This window comes from Ceratotherium simum, chromosome X (assembly GCF_057802395.1).
Source record: "Ceratotherium simum simum isolate JZ-2026a chromosome X, ASM5780239v1, whole genome shotgun sequence".
NCBI classification, from domain to species: domain Eukaryota; kingdom Metazoa; phylum Chordata; class Mammalia; order Perissodactyla; family Rhinocerotidae; genus Ceratotherium; species Ceratotherium simum.
Genome location: NC_141940.1, coordinates 86383618 through 86402783, shown reverse-complemented (window position 1 = coordinate 86402783; position 19166 = coordinate 86383618). Strand labels below are relative to the sequence as shown.

General features: G+C 46.4%; 1 protein-coding gene across 1 annotated transcript in view; it reads left to right on the top strand.

The window, feature by feature from the left end:
• The first annotated feature begins 7783 nt into the window (after positions 1-7783).
• Positions 7784-19166, top strand: part of ITIH6 (inter-alpha-trypsin inhibitor heavy chain family member 6) — a 29184-nt gene continuing 17801 nt past the window's right edge. Inside the window, 4 exon segments of the mRNA XM_087426435.1 lie at positions 7784-7862; positions 11165-11334; positions 16061-16149; positions 16151-16175. Of these exon segments, the coding sequence (XP_087282561.1) occupies positions 7784-7862; positions 11165-11334; positions 16061-16149; positions 16151-16175 (363 nt within the window).

The window sequence follows — 19166 nt, the reverse complement described above, 5'->3', positions numbered from 1 at the left end:
GTTTATTGATTTTTTTGGTGGGCTCTCACATTTTGGTATCACATTTAACACTGGATTGGGAAAGTTTCCACCTCAGTCTATGTTTAGTTTGAGGTAACATTGTTGGATTCAGAGAAGTGAGATTAACATGCCTCTCTGGGATAGGTTGGGCCCTATCTCTAGCATACAGAGCAGGTAGAATTGCAGTGGGGTGTGAAGTCATGGGGATTGTAGGCACAGAGGACACACTTTGAAGAAGAGCCCTGAGGTGGGCAAGTCTGGAGCAGAAAGCAGAGGTAGAGGAGACTAGACATCAAGTATAGACTATCCATTTGAGAAATTTGGATGAGACAAGAAGGAGAGAGAGGTAGCTAAAGGGAGATACAGGAACAAGTGAGGCTTTTCTTGAGAAAGAAGAGAGAGGCTTGAGCAGGCAGCAGCCAATAGAGAAGGAGACTTGGAAGATTGACTCATGCATCCCAGTCCCTGAGGAAGTGGGAGGGGAAGGCCTAGGACAAGGAACTGTCCAAAAAGGACTTGGAGAGGGGACTGTGGAAGGATGTCAGGCAGTGAGGAGGCCCCAATAGATGATGGAGTCCATGAGTTTTGGGAGACCCCTTCGCCATGGCAAGGTGCTCAGTAATCTTGTCAGAATCAAAACGAGCATTAGTTTATTCCAAGGTTTTTGTTCTGGAATAAGGACACAAGACCAAGGGCAGTGATTGTATGAGTCTGTATCTTCATTACTGTGTCCACAGTGCCTGACACATAGTAGGTACACAGAGTGGTGGAAGAGACAGACCATGGGACCCAGGCAGGCTTGGGGTAGAAGATGAGATTGTGTGACAGTTTGGGAGACAGTGTAGGGGTTTGTGCACAGGAGTCTCAGTGAAGTCTAAGGGCAGAATGTTAAGTGAATATACCAAGTATGTGCTATATGTGTGGCAGTGTTCTAGGTAATAGGGAAGGGGTGTTGAGAGAACTGGAAGGATGAACTGGGGGACTAGTCAGATGGTCAGATAGTAGGATGATTGTACTTAAGAAAACAGCAGAGAGAGCTCTGGGTGATGGTAAGGTCCAAGGAATGGGTGATTAAAGGGGAGTGAAAATGACAGTTCCTGGAGATGAGGGATCAATGGCCTGGGAGGCCAAGGTGTTGGTTGGATTATCCACGTGGACAGTGAAATGACTCAGGATGGTGGCAGGAGTTGGGGTAGAAAGGAGCACTATGAGTCAGGTGCCGAAGTCCTCCCATGTGATTGAAGGTGTCCTCCCAGCTACACTGCCCACTAAGGCACAAGGGTCCTCAGGCAGTCAGAGATCCACCCTCATCCTGTTTGGGGGAGTATTTCCCTGGACCTGTATGAGACCCCTAATCACTGGGAGGGTGTCTTATGGTTGAGACCCTAGTAATGGCTGCCTCTCCCCTCCTGTGCACTCTATAAGCAATAAAGGAACAATGTTTATTGCTTAGGGAACAGAATCTAAAGAAGAAAAAATTTCCATCCAGAGCAAGGCAGTTCCTTGCCTATGGCCATGAATCAATACCTGCTTTGCCTGCTGAGGTGTTCTTTGCTGGAAGCAGTTCTGTTGATTCCATAGGCCGTGGTCTCCTCAGGAGCTAGGTAGTACCTGGGAGAGGTAGACAAGGGCAGAGGCAGCCTAGGCCTAGGAAGGACTCCCTAGTGAGTGGGTACTGTGTCCAGGGCCTCTTCAGATTCCCAGGCGATGTCCATCTGAAAATGGAACAGATGGGAGATGCTGGGGGCGTTGGCAAGGAACTTGGGGACTGTGATTCTAAAAAAATTGAATTCGAAGTGCTTGATAGAGATAAGGGTGAAGCATAAACATGAAGAACTCTGCCGTTCCCATTTATCTTCCCTATGGAAACCACTGGGCTTGCAGGGATCCCCACCTCTTCTTCCTTTCCTACAAGGCCTAGAATTTGACAGGACAAGGGATTAGCTTTTCCTTACTCCGCAAGTGTAAGGACTTGGAGGCAGGTAGGGCAGGAAAGAAGAGATAAGTCTGGCTCCAGGCAAGTGGGGAGTGGCCAGAGCCAGGAACAGGGAGTGGCAGAGGAAATGGCAGACTGGTTCATGATTTTGCCACCTTTACCAGCTTGGAGGCCACTACTATAATGAATGAACTCCCACAATTTTCAGTCTCTCCTTCAATAGATCATTAATTAAATTCCAGATAATTCTAGATTATATCATTTATCTTCCCCTGGCTAGGAGTGGGAAGAGCCCCTAGAGCAGTTTCTCCACCTATTTTTCATTGTCACCCCCTAAGAAGCCTTTTTAGACATTTTTGTCCTAATTATTCCCTCCCATGAAATTTAAATACCACGGATATACTGTATATCCATTTAATAACTATATGTATCTGTGCTTTGTACATAAAAAGATTTTTTTATTCAATACAGGGTTAATAATGACTAAAATGTTTAAGTTTAAAGTTTAAAAATTTAAATACCGTATGATTTCCTTCATTAAGTAGTAGATAATAACAACAATAAACAAACACATAGGGACAGAGATTGGATTGGTGGTTACCAGAGGGGAAGGGGGGAGGGAGGAGGGTGAAAGGGATAATTCAGTACATGTGTGGTGATGGGTTGTAATTAGTATTTTGGTGGTGAACATGATGTAGTCCATGCAGAAATTGAAGTACAATGATGTACACCTGAAATTTTTACAATGTTATAAACCAATGTTACTGCAATAAACAAAAAATTTATAAAGTTTAAAAATTTAAAAAGCTATTAACATTTAACTTTATAACTCTTTGATGAGCAACTTTAAATGTAATTTATTTACATTGTAATATATCAAATTACATATGAAAATTAGCATTTTATAGAAATACGTGATGATAGTGTAATCAAATTTTTAAAAAATTATTCAAAACCTATTGTTTTAGCAAAAGTAAGGCACTTGAAAATTTAAATTAATTTCTTAAATATTTTTTAGTGGACTTAATTTTTGCTTGATATGAAAAAATGATTTTTAGCTTAACTAGCTGCTTGATATTCATTCAGGTATTTTCAATACTTTTTCTTTTCAGTACTTGAGATAATCAATGATGGATTGAATAACTTTTGTAGAATTAAATAGAAGCTTCTTTAATTTAATTCTCAAAGCACAAATAACACACAAAGGCACTGAGGATCAAATATAAAGGCAGTCAGTGGCAGCTAATAGGCACACGCAGACCACTTCTCGCAATGTGACTGGGAATGAGTGATGGATCAAAAGTCCTCCAAACACAGCCATCTATTTACCATGGTTTTATAGCACTGATCTTGCATACATTTTGTGTTTCTCCCATGACCTCATCATCATTGCTGCTCATGTGATACCCAAGAAAAACCCAGTAAGAGAAATAAAAAACTAAGAAATAAGATTTTCTTGGGTAAAGTTGAGCCTTAGAGGGCCACAAACTATTGGAATAGCTGATGTTTTTGCTCCCTAACGACCAATTTTTACCCCCTTGGGAGTGATTACCCACCACCGCATCCACCCCACACCTCCACATTGAGAATGTAAGTCCTAGAGTAACATTTCACTTGGACTGAATAAAACAAGGTAGAATGAATGCTGGGTAGCCAGGAAAGAAAGAAAGAGACAGAGAAAGAGAGACAGAGACAGAGAGACAGAGAGAGAACAAGAAATATCTACTAGAGACCAACCATTTGTGAGAACAAAATGAATAACAAGCTTTTCCCGAACTTACACTTTCAAAAATGCCTTGGTCCAACATAATGCTACTAATGCAAGTATAGCCACTATTCATCCCTTCTCCAAAAGGAGATTCCCCAAATCTTATCCCCTACTGTCTCTAGCTCTAAGTCCAGGAATTTTGGGGTGATATCCTTTACTCTTCTAGTTACCTTGCAATCCGTTATAGATATGCTATAATCTATGAACTAAATTGTACATTGAACCACTACTCACACACTATATTCTACAATGGGGTGAAGACGAAGAAAGAGGATGGAAATAAATTACACACACACACACACACACACACACACACACACAGCAACGAAGGAAATAAGGAGAATGGTTATTGAGTCCTGGTTACTGAAACTAGTCCAGAGGCCATAGCTGGCATTTCTGACTTCCCTTCCTCTGTTTTGAATCCATGTGTGCCCCTTGCCTTTAACAAGCACCTTAGCTGCTCACGGTTATTTGCTTGGTGGTGTGAGGCCCTTGGTGGTCCTGCGTGTGTACGGCTACTGTATTCTTTGGCTAACCTTTATCACTGGACATGATGTGGATAAAATCATCCAGAGGATTTCCTGGGACTCATACATAGAAGGTAGATTCAGCCCTGCTCCAGGGCCCCAGCAATCCTGAGCATGCCTGTAGGAGCAAGTTGTGCATTATGCTCCTAAGGGTGCCTGCACAATGATTGTGTGGAATCTGAGTTCTCAGAGGTCCTATCTCTATTGGTTTTCTGTAATCTGCCTTGAACTTTTGCTACTGGACATGGCAGTGCTAGAGTCATGCGTTGAATCTCCTGGGCTCTTCCCTACCCCATTGTGCAGCAGACTCTCTGTTTCCCCTTGATAATTAGGATCACTCATCCCAGCCTTTTTGCCTGTTGGTTCAATGTCAGAGGAGCTCCAAATGGCCAGGCAGAAGTCTTAACTTCCTCTGAATCAAATTTTTGGAAGAGTTTCACTAAGTGAAGTGATGAGAGGTGTCACTCCCATTTCCACCCTTTGGATCCTAGACCTATGTATTCTGTTTATGGGAGAAAGAGCATCACATATTGGTTGTTGATTCAGAGAATACACTGAATTCTGTAGGACGGCCCTCAGACCTCGCAAAGTGTTGTTTCCTAACTGTCACGGGAACTACATCTTCCATAGGCCATCCCACCCTTCTTGTAAGGGCAGTTGTTTATGAGTGATGGTGTATGTGATAAGAACAGGGAAGCCCATAGTCATTAGACTATTGTCTTACCTCTTTCACTGTGAAATGTGTTCCCTGACCAGACAAAATATTGTATGGGATATTTCAATGGTGTATAAAGTAATTAGAAAATCCAAGGATGATAGTGCTGGTAAAAGCACTACAAGCAGGGAAGGCAAATCCATTCCAGAACATGTGATTATTTCAGTAGGGATAAATTGATGCCCACTCCATGATGGAAGGGGTCCAATGTAATCCCTCTGTCACCCAAGGACATGTTGGTCCCCCCAGGGAATGGTGACATATTGGGGTTTCTGCTGTTGAGAAACTGGGCACTCAACAGTGTTGATAGCCAAGTCAGCCTACGTGAAGGCAAATGCATGTTGAACCCCTGCATAACATCCATCCCTTCTACGATGGCAGTTTTTTTCATTGGCTCATCAAAGAAGCACTGGGATGTCTGGAGAAAAAAGTAGACAGATTTCCAGAGGCTGGATCATCATGCTCCTTTTGGTAGGTATTCACATGGGACACAAATATTCTCACACTCAGTGCATTCTGAGAGATCTGTTCACTTATTCCTCATATATACGTAGGCAAAGTAATTAGACTGTGCCTTGCACATAATAAGCACTCTCTAAATATTTTGTTGCATTATTGTTATTGCTATCAGTTCTCCAATCTTGTTCCTTCCCAATCTCTGACCATCTGGCCAGACTGTTAATCGGTACTGATCAATGCCCCTGGCCAGGTCACTTTCTGGATAAAGAGATCAACCAGATGCATAGCTCTGAGTTTTGCCTCCTAGGAGGATTTCCCCTCCTTACTTCTCATCAGGGTCACGCCTGAGTGGGGCTGCAACACTACAGCTGTCAACTTCCAGCTAGTTCCTGCTTGTCATGCAACGTCATCTGCAAACCATGCTCCCGGCGTTTTTCCTTCTTCAGTAAGCTGGTAATTGGGAACTGCCCGCAAGGACCTGGATGTGAGCTGAGGGAGAGCAAGCAATGCAGCAGGGGTAGGTGCTACGGGAGTGTGAGTTCGTGTAACTCACTTGTGCTTTCAGGACCTGCTCCAGGCTGCCCCAGTTTATACCACTGCCCTTTGGTGATGGAGTGTTGTTATTGCCTGCCCAACTTCATGGCTTGGTGGATCAGATGGCACAAAGCCCCGGATGGACAGCTCAGGTTGCATGGTCACTTGGGGTTGCATGGTTAGGCATGCCAACTCTACCAGGGCCAGTGATTAACTTTGTTAAATTAATCATCGGGTGCCAGGAGCTGTTTCTTAAAAGGAGAGTACTTATTTGACAAAAAGCATGGCTTTTGCTCCAAAACTCTAGAGGCTTGTGCTTTGATTGTCCAGTTGGGGCTTGTCAGAGGCTCCACACAGCATCCCAATTTGTCACGGATGTTCACTCAACTCATTCAGACATTTACTTGTTCATTCAGCAAACAGGTATTAGTGACTAAAGTGTTCATGGCCCCATGCTGGGTACTGGGGTGTCCTGTTCTCAAGACACAGCCAGTCCAGTGAGGGAAATAATGACAGCACCAAGAGGAACCACGAAGGGATGGGGGAGCCCAGATGAGCAAGTGATTCGCTGTTCTTCTGCATATAGATATGTTATTAATCACAGATTGTGTGTTGTGTGAGGAACATCTACACAAATGTATAGCTATAGGCACACAATTTTATGTACAAATACAGGCATTTTTAACACACATTATAATTATGGATTATGAGTCAGTGTGAGCACCAGTTATAATGAGCACCAGTGCTCTGGTGGAAGGAGCCCTTGACTGGGAGGTAGATAACAGGGGTTAAACTGCCCCTGCTCCTTTACACGGTCCCCTTGTGTCCCAGGACGCATCCCTGCCCCTCTCTGGCCTCATATCTCCTGCCTGTAAGATGTGAACAGCATTAGCTCACCCAGCCTGGTCTCAGTGAGTGTCATGTCAGCTAGTAGAAGCAGAGCACCCAGAGCCCCACCTGGTACAAACTAGGTGAGAGCTACTGTGATTGATTGTGGGTTACAGTCAATGTGAAAGTGCTTTGTAAACCATGCATGGGGCACTGTGCCCATGAGTGTGAAGATTGAGAATAGGCGTGTGTGTTTACAAGCTCACAGTTGTGTGCAAGGGAGGCATGCTGTGTGGAGATGGCCACGTGTTCAAAGTGGGTGCTGAGCTGTGAGGGCAGGGCTGTGGCCAGCCCCAACTGGGAGATCCTTGGCTGCAGGTGGGGCCCTGGGGAGGGGGTCACACCTCCAGTGGCCTCTGACTCTGCTCTGAGGAGCAAGAGAGGTCAGAGTCTACCTGGAGAGGAGGTTGCCAGTCTGAAGGTAACAGAAAGGGAGCCACAAGAACCGGGCCTTCCAGTGTGGTGCCTTGCTGGGACTCTGCCACCTCTGCAGTGGGGGATGCTGAGGGGCATCAGGAAGGCCTGGTTTTCAGCCCTGGCTCTGTCCTTTACCAGTTGTGTGACCTGGGGCCACTCTCTGCTCCGGACTGGGCTCAGCTTCTTCATCCATAAACTGGTGACGGTAGTGCCCATCCCTCAGAGCTGTTGTGAGGATTAAATGAGGCCACACATGTGGAAGCAAATGGCGCCATGATTGTGCACAGGTGTCCAATAAATGAGGGCTCTCCCTCCCTCCTGCACCCCATTTCCCACTTCTCCCACCCCACCCATCCTCCTAGCAAGAACAATACCTGTGCTAACAAGCCTAGGCCCAGGACCAAATGCAGGGGAAAATGTGTCCCTTTATTTAGCCAGCACCAATAATGTGCAGGTCACTATGTTCAGGTGGACAGAAGAGACTCATGCTGTAGAGTCAGAGATGGACCAGAACTGGGAGAGATGGAGCCCAGGGCATGATGACCTGCTTGAGAGGGCAGGAGAGGACAGGGGAGGGCTTCCTGGACCAGACCATGGAGCAGGAGCTGGGCCCTGGAAGTGGGTGGGGCAGGGAGGGCAGGAAAGAACTCGTAACTGGTGGGGGACAAGTGCTGACACTGTGATGACCTGCAGTGGTGGGAGGGGGTGTAGCATCAGCCCTGAGTAAAGGAGGAGAAGGTGGATTCAAGGGTGAGGCACTTCAAGGCAGCTGTCTGTGCAAGTGATGCTCACCAGCTGACAGAAGACAACAGACTAGGTGGGGGAAGCTGCACAAGCTAAGGCACAGAGTTGTAAGAAAGATGAAGGGACGAGTCAGGCAGGGGCAAAGGGTACTCAGTGTAACGGGGCTGAAGGAGCAGCCAGATCTGGGCAGGCCTGGAGTGCCAGGACCAAGCTATCGGACTTGGAGATGCAGTCGGCACACGGGAGCCATCCAAGGATGGGTGAAGCCTGAGTGGCTGACAAGGTGGAAGGGTGAGAGTGACCAGAACCTGCTCTTACCCTGTTACTGAGTCCCCCCATCCTCAGGACCCAAGCAGTAGCCACCCACCCACCCGCGGTCCACCTGGGCCAGCTCCACCCTCTGGGTGCGTGGGGCCCTCCCTACCTGTTTGCCTCTAGCTGAGAGGCCAGAGTCACCTCTGATGCAGCCTCTCAGGCTGAGTTCACTCTCACAGTGCCAACATAGGTAGATGGAGCGAGGTGTGACATAGACGTTCATGAGATAGTAGACTGTGCGACTCTGGATGTGGTCCTGCACTAGGTTCACCATGTAGCGCATACCCACATCAAAGATCTTGATGTAGGACAGGTGGCTGGGCCAGCCCAAGCAGGAGCCAGGGCAGCTCAGGGGCTGACGGTAGGGAGCTCTCTTCATTATTCCCCATTTGCTCTTCTAGACCCATGTCCATCCCACTGTGTGCCCCAACATTGACTTTTGTTGATTGCATCTTCTGGGCTTCCTTGTTCTGCAAACAAGAGGCATTGGCGTGAGATGGAGGGTGGTCAGAGGGCGAGTTTGGGGTATTTATTCCCATGCCTCCCTATCCACTGGGTTGTGCTCTGGCCATGTCTAAAGACCCCTAACCATGGCCATAAGCTCCTATGAGCAGCCCCTCTTCCATGGCTATAAATCTCACCACTTTCTTATGACTGCTACCTCCCCTTGACGCTTCCATTCCTGGGGTGGTAATGGCTTTTGGCTGATACAGTCCTCAACTAGCTAACCATCACTTGTGGGTTCCCTTAACCCTGCCGACACCTCTGAAAATTACATCTTCACTAATTTATCTTCAGTTTACACATTGAGTGTGCCATCTGTTTTTTGACAGCATTCTGATTGACACAGACAGTGAATGTGAGTGAAAAAGAGAATGAGTAAATATGTGAGTAAAGGAAAGAGTGGGTGAATGTAATGGGAGTAAATGCATGAATGAATCAGTAAATAAGTGTGAATGAAGGAATGACTGAATGAGTTGACCTGTAAACTTCCTCTATTTATTCCAGTAAGGGTTACAGAAGCTGCAATGGCCAAATCTTGCTTTCCTCTGGAATCACCACTGAGAACGGAAGGGCAATGGGAGGACAGTGTGAAGTGCAGGCAGCCCTGGAGGATATCATCTCAGGCCCTGCAGGCCAGAGAGATGTCCTGACTGCCAGCCATGCTTCAAATTTCTTCTAGAGGTGTTTAAAGGCCAGGCTGGCTACATCAGAATCACTATGTGAGCTGTTAGAAATATAGATTCCTGGACCCGACCCTTCTGGAGTCTGGTTCAGTACCTTGGGGAGGGGCCCAAGAATCTGTTTCTGACAAATTTGCAGGTGAACTTGATGTTCAGCCAGGTTGGAGAACCACTGAGCTGGCCTAGCCACCTCCTCTGAGAGACGAGTGGACAGGCACAGAGAAATCACTCACGTCATGTGGCCACCCACGCCAAACAGTTTAGCTTTTCAGATTCTGCCTAATTTGACCCTGCTGACCCCTACATGTGGTGCACGTAGAGGAGAGAAACAGGCACACAGACCTGGGTTCAAATCCCAGCTTTGACCTTCCCCTAAGGTGGGAACACAGGCAAATCACTCAGTTGCTCTGCTTCACTTTTCCCATCTGTACGATGGGGAGATGCCATCTATGGCTGAGGACCACTGTGAGAATTTGAGAAAATTCCTCCCTGCAAATCACTGGTACAGAGTAATGAAGATTTGATGATAACTGTAATCATTAGCATTATCGAGCACTTACTAAGATCCAAGTATGGTTCCAAATGCTTTACATGAATGGTCTCCTTTAATCCCCACAAGTGCTGTCTATGAAATAGGAGCTATTATCATCTCTGTGCTGCAGATGAGGAGACTGAGGCTTAGAGAGTGTGACTAACTTGTCCAGGGGCCCTCAGGCAGCATCTGAGTCCTTGGAGCCTGCATTCTTTAGCGCTAAGCTATAAATGGCAGCTCCCTCCCCCTTCTCATTAAAGGTTAAAACAGAGGGTACAGCCAATCCTGTGGGGATAAAACAGAACAAAGACCTCTGAAAGGAAGGAAGCCAAGGGAATGTATGTAAGCAGGCGCCTCCAGAGAGTATGGGGCTCAGTTTGCCCCTAAGCTTCCTGACAGCTGTAGCAGGAAGGGAGGGGAGCAGAGTTCCCAAGTTTCCATTTTCTTGAAAAAAGGAGGCACAGAGACATGTCTAAATGGACATTTGTCTTGGACTGAAATTCCAGAGGAGTTGATCTTGTGGCCAGCCCAGCAAACATCCGGGACTAGAAATTCATCTGTGATTTTGTGAGGCGCTAAAAGGCTTATTCCCACACGTGATTCTGAGAATCAGAAGGCAGATGGGGAAGAGAAGACATGAAATTCTATCCCAGAGAGGAACCTTGCTAGACTGCAATTTCCCACAGCAGTAAGGGGGCATGGGAGGAGACCTAGGCCCTGTCTGCATGTCTGGATCTCTCCACAACACATACCACATGGCCTCTCTGGGGGGAGACCCAGGCTCCTGGTCTACCTGGGGACGTGACACTACTCCGGAGACTGGGCCCCAGGATGGATGGCAAGTGAGCCAGGGTGAGGTTGTGAGTGAGGGTCAGACTGCCAGAGCCTGGGAGCTGAGGGGACGGCTGGGTCTGTCAGGCTGGGCTTGCTGGAAGAGGCAGAGCAGGAGGAGCTGGCTGTAGGATTTCAAGAGGAGCACGGCATTTGGGCAAGTGGAAGGGCATCGTGGGCAGGAGGAGCAGCAGATGGTGCGGGGGTTACTTCTCACCCTCCCCAGATATTGCCCCTTTTGAGGTCCCTTTACCTGGCTTTCTGCCTGGTGAACCCTCCATGCCACCCCACCTCAACCCTCCCCACCCATACAGGTGAGGCTGACTTGCCCCCATCCACCAGGATTGAGAGAGGAGAGAGCTGTGTCCAAATCACTTTCTGCCCGACACTGCAAGACCAGTCTGCCTTCTCCAGCTCAGGCATCATGGCAGACTTCATGGTCCAGTATGATGTAGTCATGGAGGACATCATTGGAGATGTGCCGGTGAGGGGGCTAGGGGAATGGAAAGAGCATGGACTCTGGAGTCAGACAGGCCTGGGCAATAACCTGGCCTCCACAAGTTGCTCATTTGGTTCTCCCTAGGGATCAGTGATAACTAGTGAACATGGACAGGATGATGTGACTTCACACCTTTGGAGGCACATGTGCTCCCTCAAAGGGTTGGAGACCTGGAACTCTATAAATTGAATCAGGCTCCAAATGAATCCATTCCTAATTGAATCCAGTCATAGCCCACTCTTAACCAGTCCTTTTGGAAAGTGAACCATTGACCAGTAATTGGCCCCTCACACTCATGGGCCCTCACACTTTCAGCAGCTCTGTACTCTCACGTTCTCTTGGAATTTCTTGCTGTCTCTAAGTTTTAAAAATTCTTTTTGCCTCATTGAACCATCTGCCTAAACAGGGAGCCCTTAAGTTCTGAGCTCACACACTCATGAAGAACTTGGAGGGGTCCCATGCGGTACCGAGGCGGGGGGCCAGGTAGAGCACTGGTCCAAGACCCTTGGCTTGACGGCAGTGATTGCACAGCAGCCTGAGATGTCTGGTCCCAGTCTGCCTTTCCCGCCACACCTCTCACCACCTCGAGCCACACAAAACACCCTCCGGCTGCCCTACACCACAACATACCACAACACACACCTTTCTCCCAAAACACCTAAACCTGCCACTCATCCGTGTCTGAGCATTCGCTCATACTCTCTGCTGTCCTGGGAATGTCTTCTCCCTCCTTTCTCCACTGGTCAGTGTCCTCCTCGTCCTTAAAGACCTTGTTCAAATGCCACCTCCCTGGTGATCTCACCCAACTCAGAATTCTTCTCTCTGCTCTGAGCTAATACAGCGCTTTGGTTGCACCTCTCCTCGTGCACTTATTCATTCATTCATTCGTACGTGGATACATCTCCACTGAGCAGAGTAACGCTAGCCCAGTCCTGTCCTCGTTGACTCTGAGAACTCAGAAATGAGTTGAGCACAGCCCCTAATTTCCCTCCGGCATGTGCCAGTCCTGAAGGAGTCAGATACATAGAGCCATAGCAGTCATAAAATGTTCTAAGTGCTGTGTATAAATCTGTAATGGGTTATGTGAGGATACCACTGAGGAGGTTCAGGAAAGCCTGCCTAAAGGAGCCGGCCTTTAAATTAGCATGGGAAAAATGATTAGACTCTGCCTCTCCCTGGGCCAATAGGGTGAAGGGAAATGCATGCAGAGAGAGGGGGAACAGCATGTGCAGAGGCAGAGAGGTATGGCACAGTCTGTTGTGTAGGAGGAATAAAAATAATTCACGCTCTCAGAATAGGAGCTGAGGGTACCCTGCCAGCAGGTGGCAGCAGGGGCCTTAACCTAGTGTTGTGTCATGTGTGTTTGTTAATTGAGGTATTTGTCTGCTTGTCCATTTTTTTTACCTACCCTACCATTGCCTGGAGTAGAAATACAGATAGAACAGATGGAATTAGGCATTAAATAGTATGACCGATGATAATCCCATCCACTGTGTGCACTGCCTCCTGTGTCCCCCACCAAGAACCCCTCAATTCACCTCCCATTCCTACTGAGTATGCCCATCTTTCAAAGCCCAGCACATTTACCCCTTCATTCACTCAGTCAGGACTCCCTGGGCACCTAACCTGTGTCAAGCCCAGTGCTGGCTGACGTCGGGAACCCTGAAGCGAATCACACACAGATTTTATTCACTGTCTCTGGGTGAAACAGAGAGAGACAATATTGACACAAGATGAGAAGTGCTCTTTCAGTGACAGCACAAAGTATGATGGAAGCCATCATGAAGGGAAAGGAACTCAGGGAAGACTCCCTGGAGGAAGTAAAGACTGACCTAGGTGTTAAAGAATGCAAAGAAGTATACCAAGTTAGGAGGGGGGCTGTGAGAAGGGAAAGGTATTCTAGCAAACTGGGGGCTGCATGACACAAGGCATGGAGGCTGGAAATATCCAGGGGTGTCTAGGGAACTACAAGTGGGTTGGAGTTCCTGGAGCATTAATTTGAGGCACAAGAAATGATGAGAGGTGAGTCTGAAGGCAGGGAGTGCTGCAGGGGCATGATAAGGAACATGAAATTTGTCTTGAAGGTGACCAGGGAGCCACGAGGAGGAATGATATTATGCGGTTAGTGTTTAGAAAGACCAGACTGAGCAGCTGCTGCAAAGATGCATGAATGGGAGGGGCCACAATAGAAGCAGGGAAACGAGAGAGAAAGAAGTCCCTGATTTGGGCTTTGTTAGTTTGGGATGGAAAAGACGGGTGGACCTGAGACATATCCAGCAGATAAAACCAGCAGGAATTTGTGGCTGATTGGATGTGGGGAGTGAGGGGTACAGGAGGATTCAAGGGTGACACTCAGGTTTGTATCCAGAGTGACCATGTGGATGATGGTACCTCTAAATGACAAAGGCGCACAAGGGCAGGATGGGGGGAAGATAATGAATTTATTGTTTGGGCAAGATACATTGGAGGCATCTTCAGACATCCAAGGGAACAGGTCCAACGGTGGGTGGGTATGCAGTTGTGGAGGGGGAAGAGTGGAGAGCATTGCACCGGACAAAGAGATGTGGAGTCATCAGTGGAGATTCATGGGTTGAAACCAAGAGAGCTAGGTGGGTGACCCAGGGACAATGTGTACAGCCAGAAGAGCAGATCCAGGATGGCAGTTGCTAAGGCAGAGCTTCCCAGTCCAGGAGCTATAGCTCCTCAGCCTTCAGGGTGTCCCACCCCACCAACTGCCAACAGCCTGCTCAGAGCTCTAAATCGCCACCACTTCCCTCCATTGTGCTACAAAAAGATGATCATTTTCTTTGCATGCTGTGACTGAAAAATATTGGGAAGCACTGCTTAAAGGACAGGGGGAGAAAATGGAGCCCAGGAAAGCAACTGCATCAGGCAGGCCAGAGAGCTGGTAGGAGAATAAGGAGAGTTCTCTATCCCAGAATCCCAGGGGAAAAGATTTTCTGGGGACCAGAAGTGACCACCAATTGTGAAACACATCAGGAAGGTGCAGTCCGATGAGATTCAAAATACCCTCATGGAGTTTGGAAACCAACTAGTCATTGTTGCCTTTAGTGAGAGAAGTGTCAGTACGTGGTGGGGGGGGGGCAGTTTGTGGTGGGCAGAGGAGTGAACTGAAGGTGAGAAGACCACTGCAGGTGCTGATTTCATTACTTTAGCCTGCTACAGGGAGGAGAGAAGCTGGTTTGAGGTTTGGGCGGGGTTGGGATCAATGGGGGCTGTCTTAGTGGATGGAAAAGACACAAACATTCTTATATTCTAAGGAAGTCCCGGTAGGGTGTGTGGGGTGGGTTGGAGAGAAGGGGCCTGACTGGTGGAGGAGGTGCTGGAGGCTCAGAGTGCATGGGGTCTGGGGCAGGACTGTTTTGTCCTTAAGTAGAGGAAGAGGTGTATGGGGATGTAGACCCTGTGCAAGGGGTGGGGCAGGCAGTCCAAGAAACATGGCCTGGTGCCCTTAATTTTCTTCATGAAGAAGGAAGGGAGACATTTCCTGAGAGTAGGGTGTCACGACAGCTGAGGGAGTGTGAGAGGTTGATGACCTGGGTCATGCCTCTGGCTTATAGGATACGAGGTGTGGGGTCACCAGTGAGAGGAAGGGACCATGGAGAGGTAGGCATGTCATTTTCCCAAGAAACTCTCACCTACCCAGGTATGGGAGGAACAGAGGGGGACAGCTGGACTCTGCCTTTGGCTTGGGCAGTGGCAGGATGCTCAACCCAACCCTTTGGGAAATGCTGTAGAATGCCAGGAGAAAGTGGAGATAGAGGCTGCATCTGCACTTGTGAATTAATTTAAAGGCTGAGGTCGAGAGGAATAGAAAGATGCCCTCCCATCTCCTCCTTCTCCCACCGAGAGAGGAGGAGAAGTGTGTACAGCCTTGTGATCAGAGACTGCCTGAATGGCAGAGAGGAGAATAAGCTGGTTATCCCAGGGCAGAGCCTGCTTTAGGCTACTGGGCAGCACAGACCCTCAGCAAACCCATACTTCCCCAGGCTGAGCTGACTCTGGTCCTGGGGGCCCTCCCAGCTTCCCTCCCTGCCCTTCCCTCAGCTGTCCCAGCCCCCAGGCTCTGCAGAGGGTGAGATGGAGTGGGGGAAGGGGGTCAGCAGCCAATCACACCCCCGACAGCCCAAGGCATCTGCACCTGGTCTGACCAATCCTCTCTGAACAAACAGCTCACTCAGCCTCTGCTCCCTCCTCCCCTCCCTGCTCTGCCCAGCAACAGCAGAGAGGAGGTTTAAGGAGGAAAGGGAGGCCCTGCAAACTCCCAGCCCCTGGCAGCAATGGAGCCGGGCCCCAGGCTCACTCTATAGAGGGAGGTTAAAACAATACTTGCAGTTCCTGGAGCCCAGGCAAAAATGTCCCTAGGGACCCTCAAGACTGTGCAAGCCCAGCTCTCACAGACAGGAACTCACATATTACAGAGATCCTGATCCTTGGAGCCTTGGGCCACAGCCAGTCTCGTTCACTCCACAGCTCTGGGGCAGGCCCTGGGCTGACAGCCTGAACAGCAGAGATACAGTTCTGGTGGAGGAGATGGACATGGAACAAACAATCGCACAAATGCCTACTTAACTGGAAACAGTGATAGATAAAGCCTAGAAAGGAAAAGAGCAGGGTGTTATGCGGAAGAATAAGAGACTCCTGATTTAGACTGGCTTTCACGGTTCTTAGTTTCACTTCCTTTGTCCAGATTTACGATGGCTATTTTATGCATTACTTTGCTCCCAGAGGCCTCCCACCTGTCGAGAAAAATGTGGTGTTAGTTATTGACGTGGCGGCTCATGTTCGGTACCAAGATGAAACAGGTAACAAGGACCTTTGGGACCTTTCATAGCTCTGTTTTTTAGAAGGCTCAAAAAGCAGAAAGTGCCGGAACAGTGGTTCCCTGGGGCCAGAGACCCTACCATCCCATCACCCTTGGATCTTACAGGCCTGGGCCTACCTTAGAGTCCTGGTACCTTACATATCAGGAGCCATGTAGACCTGGAGCCACAGAATCCTGGGAACATTGAAATGTTGAATTATGGAGCCTGAAACCATTGAGACCCTCAGCCACAAAACTCCAGGTCTCATAAGGGCCCAGAGTCATAGAACCTTTGAGCTAGAGTACTCTGGTATCATAAAACTTGAGTCAAAAAAATAAAACCTTAGTCATTTTAGACTCTGAACCTCTCAGAGGCCATGGGTTTTTGTTTTTGTTTTACTTCAAAGCCAAAAAAATACAGGGCATTGGCATTGTAGTGCTTAGAAACCATAGAGTCCTGGGTCCATCTAGATTTAAATCTTGTGGCCCTTCTACCAGAGCAGCCTTGAAACAGAATACTGGAGCCATAGGCCAAAGAGATTTTGACTTTAGAGCCTGAATCCATAAAGTTCTGGAAGCAGCATTTTCAAACCATAGTACTCTGGGGCTCTAGAATTATAAGGTTCAAGTGTCCTGGGACAGTGTAGCCTTTGTACCTTGAAGTTCTGAACCACAGAGCCCATGGGCCCTAAGGCTCACTGACTTTGTTTTCCCAGAATGTAACCTAACTGGGGGAAGGGAAATATTGAAAACTGTCTTCCTCTAGCCTTCAGTGTAGGGGAAGGCATATACTTAACTCCAATTTTTTCTATCCTTCTCTGCTCATCTAATGCGAGAAAAAAGCTGAGGAGCACTCATGAAGGTCATATTCGAGGGGCACAAGTACCCTAAGCCTGAGGCCCTTTATAGGACTACAGAATGCTTCCCCTCCCCCACCACATTACCACCACATCAACTGCCCTCCTGTACAACAACAGGAGGTTACAGCTGACAGAACTGGAAGCCTAGACTCTATTTAAGAAAGTGTCTCTAGGGAAACCCAAGACAACAGAGGAAAGAAAAACATGGACCCTAGAAGAAATTTAACTTCTGACACCTGCAACTGCAGCAGCCAGCAAACACAACCTAACTCCTAGCCAGATAAATATAAAACCTGACACTAAAAGCCCATTTACCTCACTTTTACCTGATACATCACATCTGTCTTTCAACAAAAATTTACAAGGCATGCTAAAAGGAAAAATCACAGTCTGAAGAGATAAATCAAGCATCAGAACCAGACTTATATGGTAGAGATGTTGGAAATATCAGACTAGGAATTTAAAATAACCATGACTAATATGCTAAGGGCTCTAATGGGAAAAGTGGACAACATGCAAGAACAGATAGGTAATATAAGCAAAGATGGATGTCCTAAGAAAATCAAAAGCAAATTCTAGAAATATAAAACACTACAATAGGAATGAAGAATGCCTTTCATGAGCTCATTAGGACACTAAACATGGCCAAAGAATCAATGAGCTTGAAGATATGTCAATAGAAGTTTCATAAACTGAAAAGCAAAGAGAAAAAGAGAATAAAAAAAAGAGAGAGAGAGAGAGAACAAGAATTGTATACAAGAACTGTATACAATTACGAAAATGTAATATATGTGTAATAGGAATACCAGAAGGAGAAGAAAGAGAAAGTAACAGAAGACATATTTGAAGGAATAATGGATACAAATTTTCCAAAATAAATGACAGCCACCAAACCACAGATCCAGGTAGTTCAGAGAATACTAAGCAGGAAAAATACCAAAAAATCTACACATAGTCATATCCTATTCAAACTGCAGAAAATCAAAGACAAAGAGAAAATCCTAAAAAAAAAAAAAGCCAATAGAAAATAACACCTTACTTATGGAGGAACAGAGATAAGAGTTACATCAGACTTTTCTTGAGACACAATGCAATTAAAAAGAGAGTGGAATTAAATTTTTAGAGTTTTGAAGGAAAAAAACACCAGCCTAGAATTCTGTATACCAAAATTGTCCTTCCAAAGTGACAGAGAAATAGACCTTATTAGCCAAACAAAAATTGAAAGACTTGTCATCAGTAGACTTGCCTTGAACATGTAAATGTTAAAAGAAGTTCTTCAGAGAGAAGGAGAATGATATAGCTCAGGTACTTGGATCTACATAAAGAAAGGAAGAGTGTATAAATGAAGGTAATAAAATATTTTATTTTTTTAATTACTTTATCTAACAGATAATTTGTTCAAAATAGTAATAGCAACAATGTATTCAGTGAAAATAGCTTGACCAGTGAAATTAATGACAGCAATGTTATAAGGGACAGCAGAGAGAAATTGGGATATTCTGTTATAAGGTATTTGTACTATGGATGAAGCTGTATAGTGTTATTTGAAAGTGGACTTGGATTAGTTGTAAAAGCATATTGCAAACTCTAGGGCAACCACTAAGAAAATTTTTTTAAACAAAATGGATATGCTAAGAGATGAGGGAAAATGGGATCACATAAAACACTCGATCGAAACCAGAGAAGGCAGATAAAGAGTGGAAGATGAAAAAAAAAAGAACAAGGGCACAAATAGAAAACAGTTAAATATGGCAAATATTAATCTAACTAAATTAGTAGTCACTTTAACCATGAATGGTCTAAATACACCAGTTAAAACACAGAGACTGTCAGTGTTGACTAAAACAAAACAAAAACAAGACCCAACAGTATGTGGTCTACAAGAAGCCCATTTTAAGTAAAAGACACAGATAGATTAAAAGCAATAGGATGTAAAAAAGATGTTCCATGCTAACACTAATCAAAAGAAAGTTGGAGCAGCTATATTAATTTCAGACAAAGTAGACATCAGAGGAAGTAAATTATCAAGGATAAAGAGGTGCATTATATAATGATAAAGGGGTCAATTCTCCAAGAAGACATAACAATCCTTAATGTGTATACACCTAACAATAGAGTGGCAAAATACATGA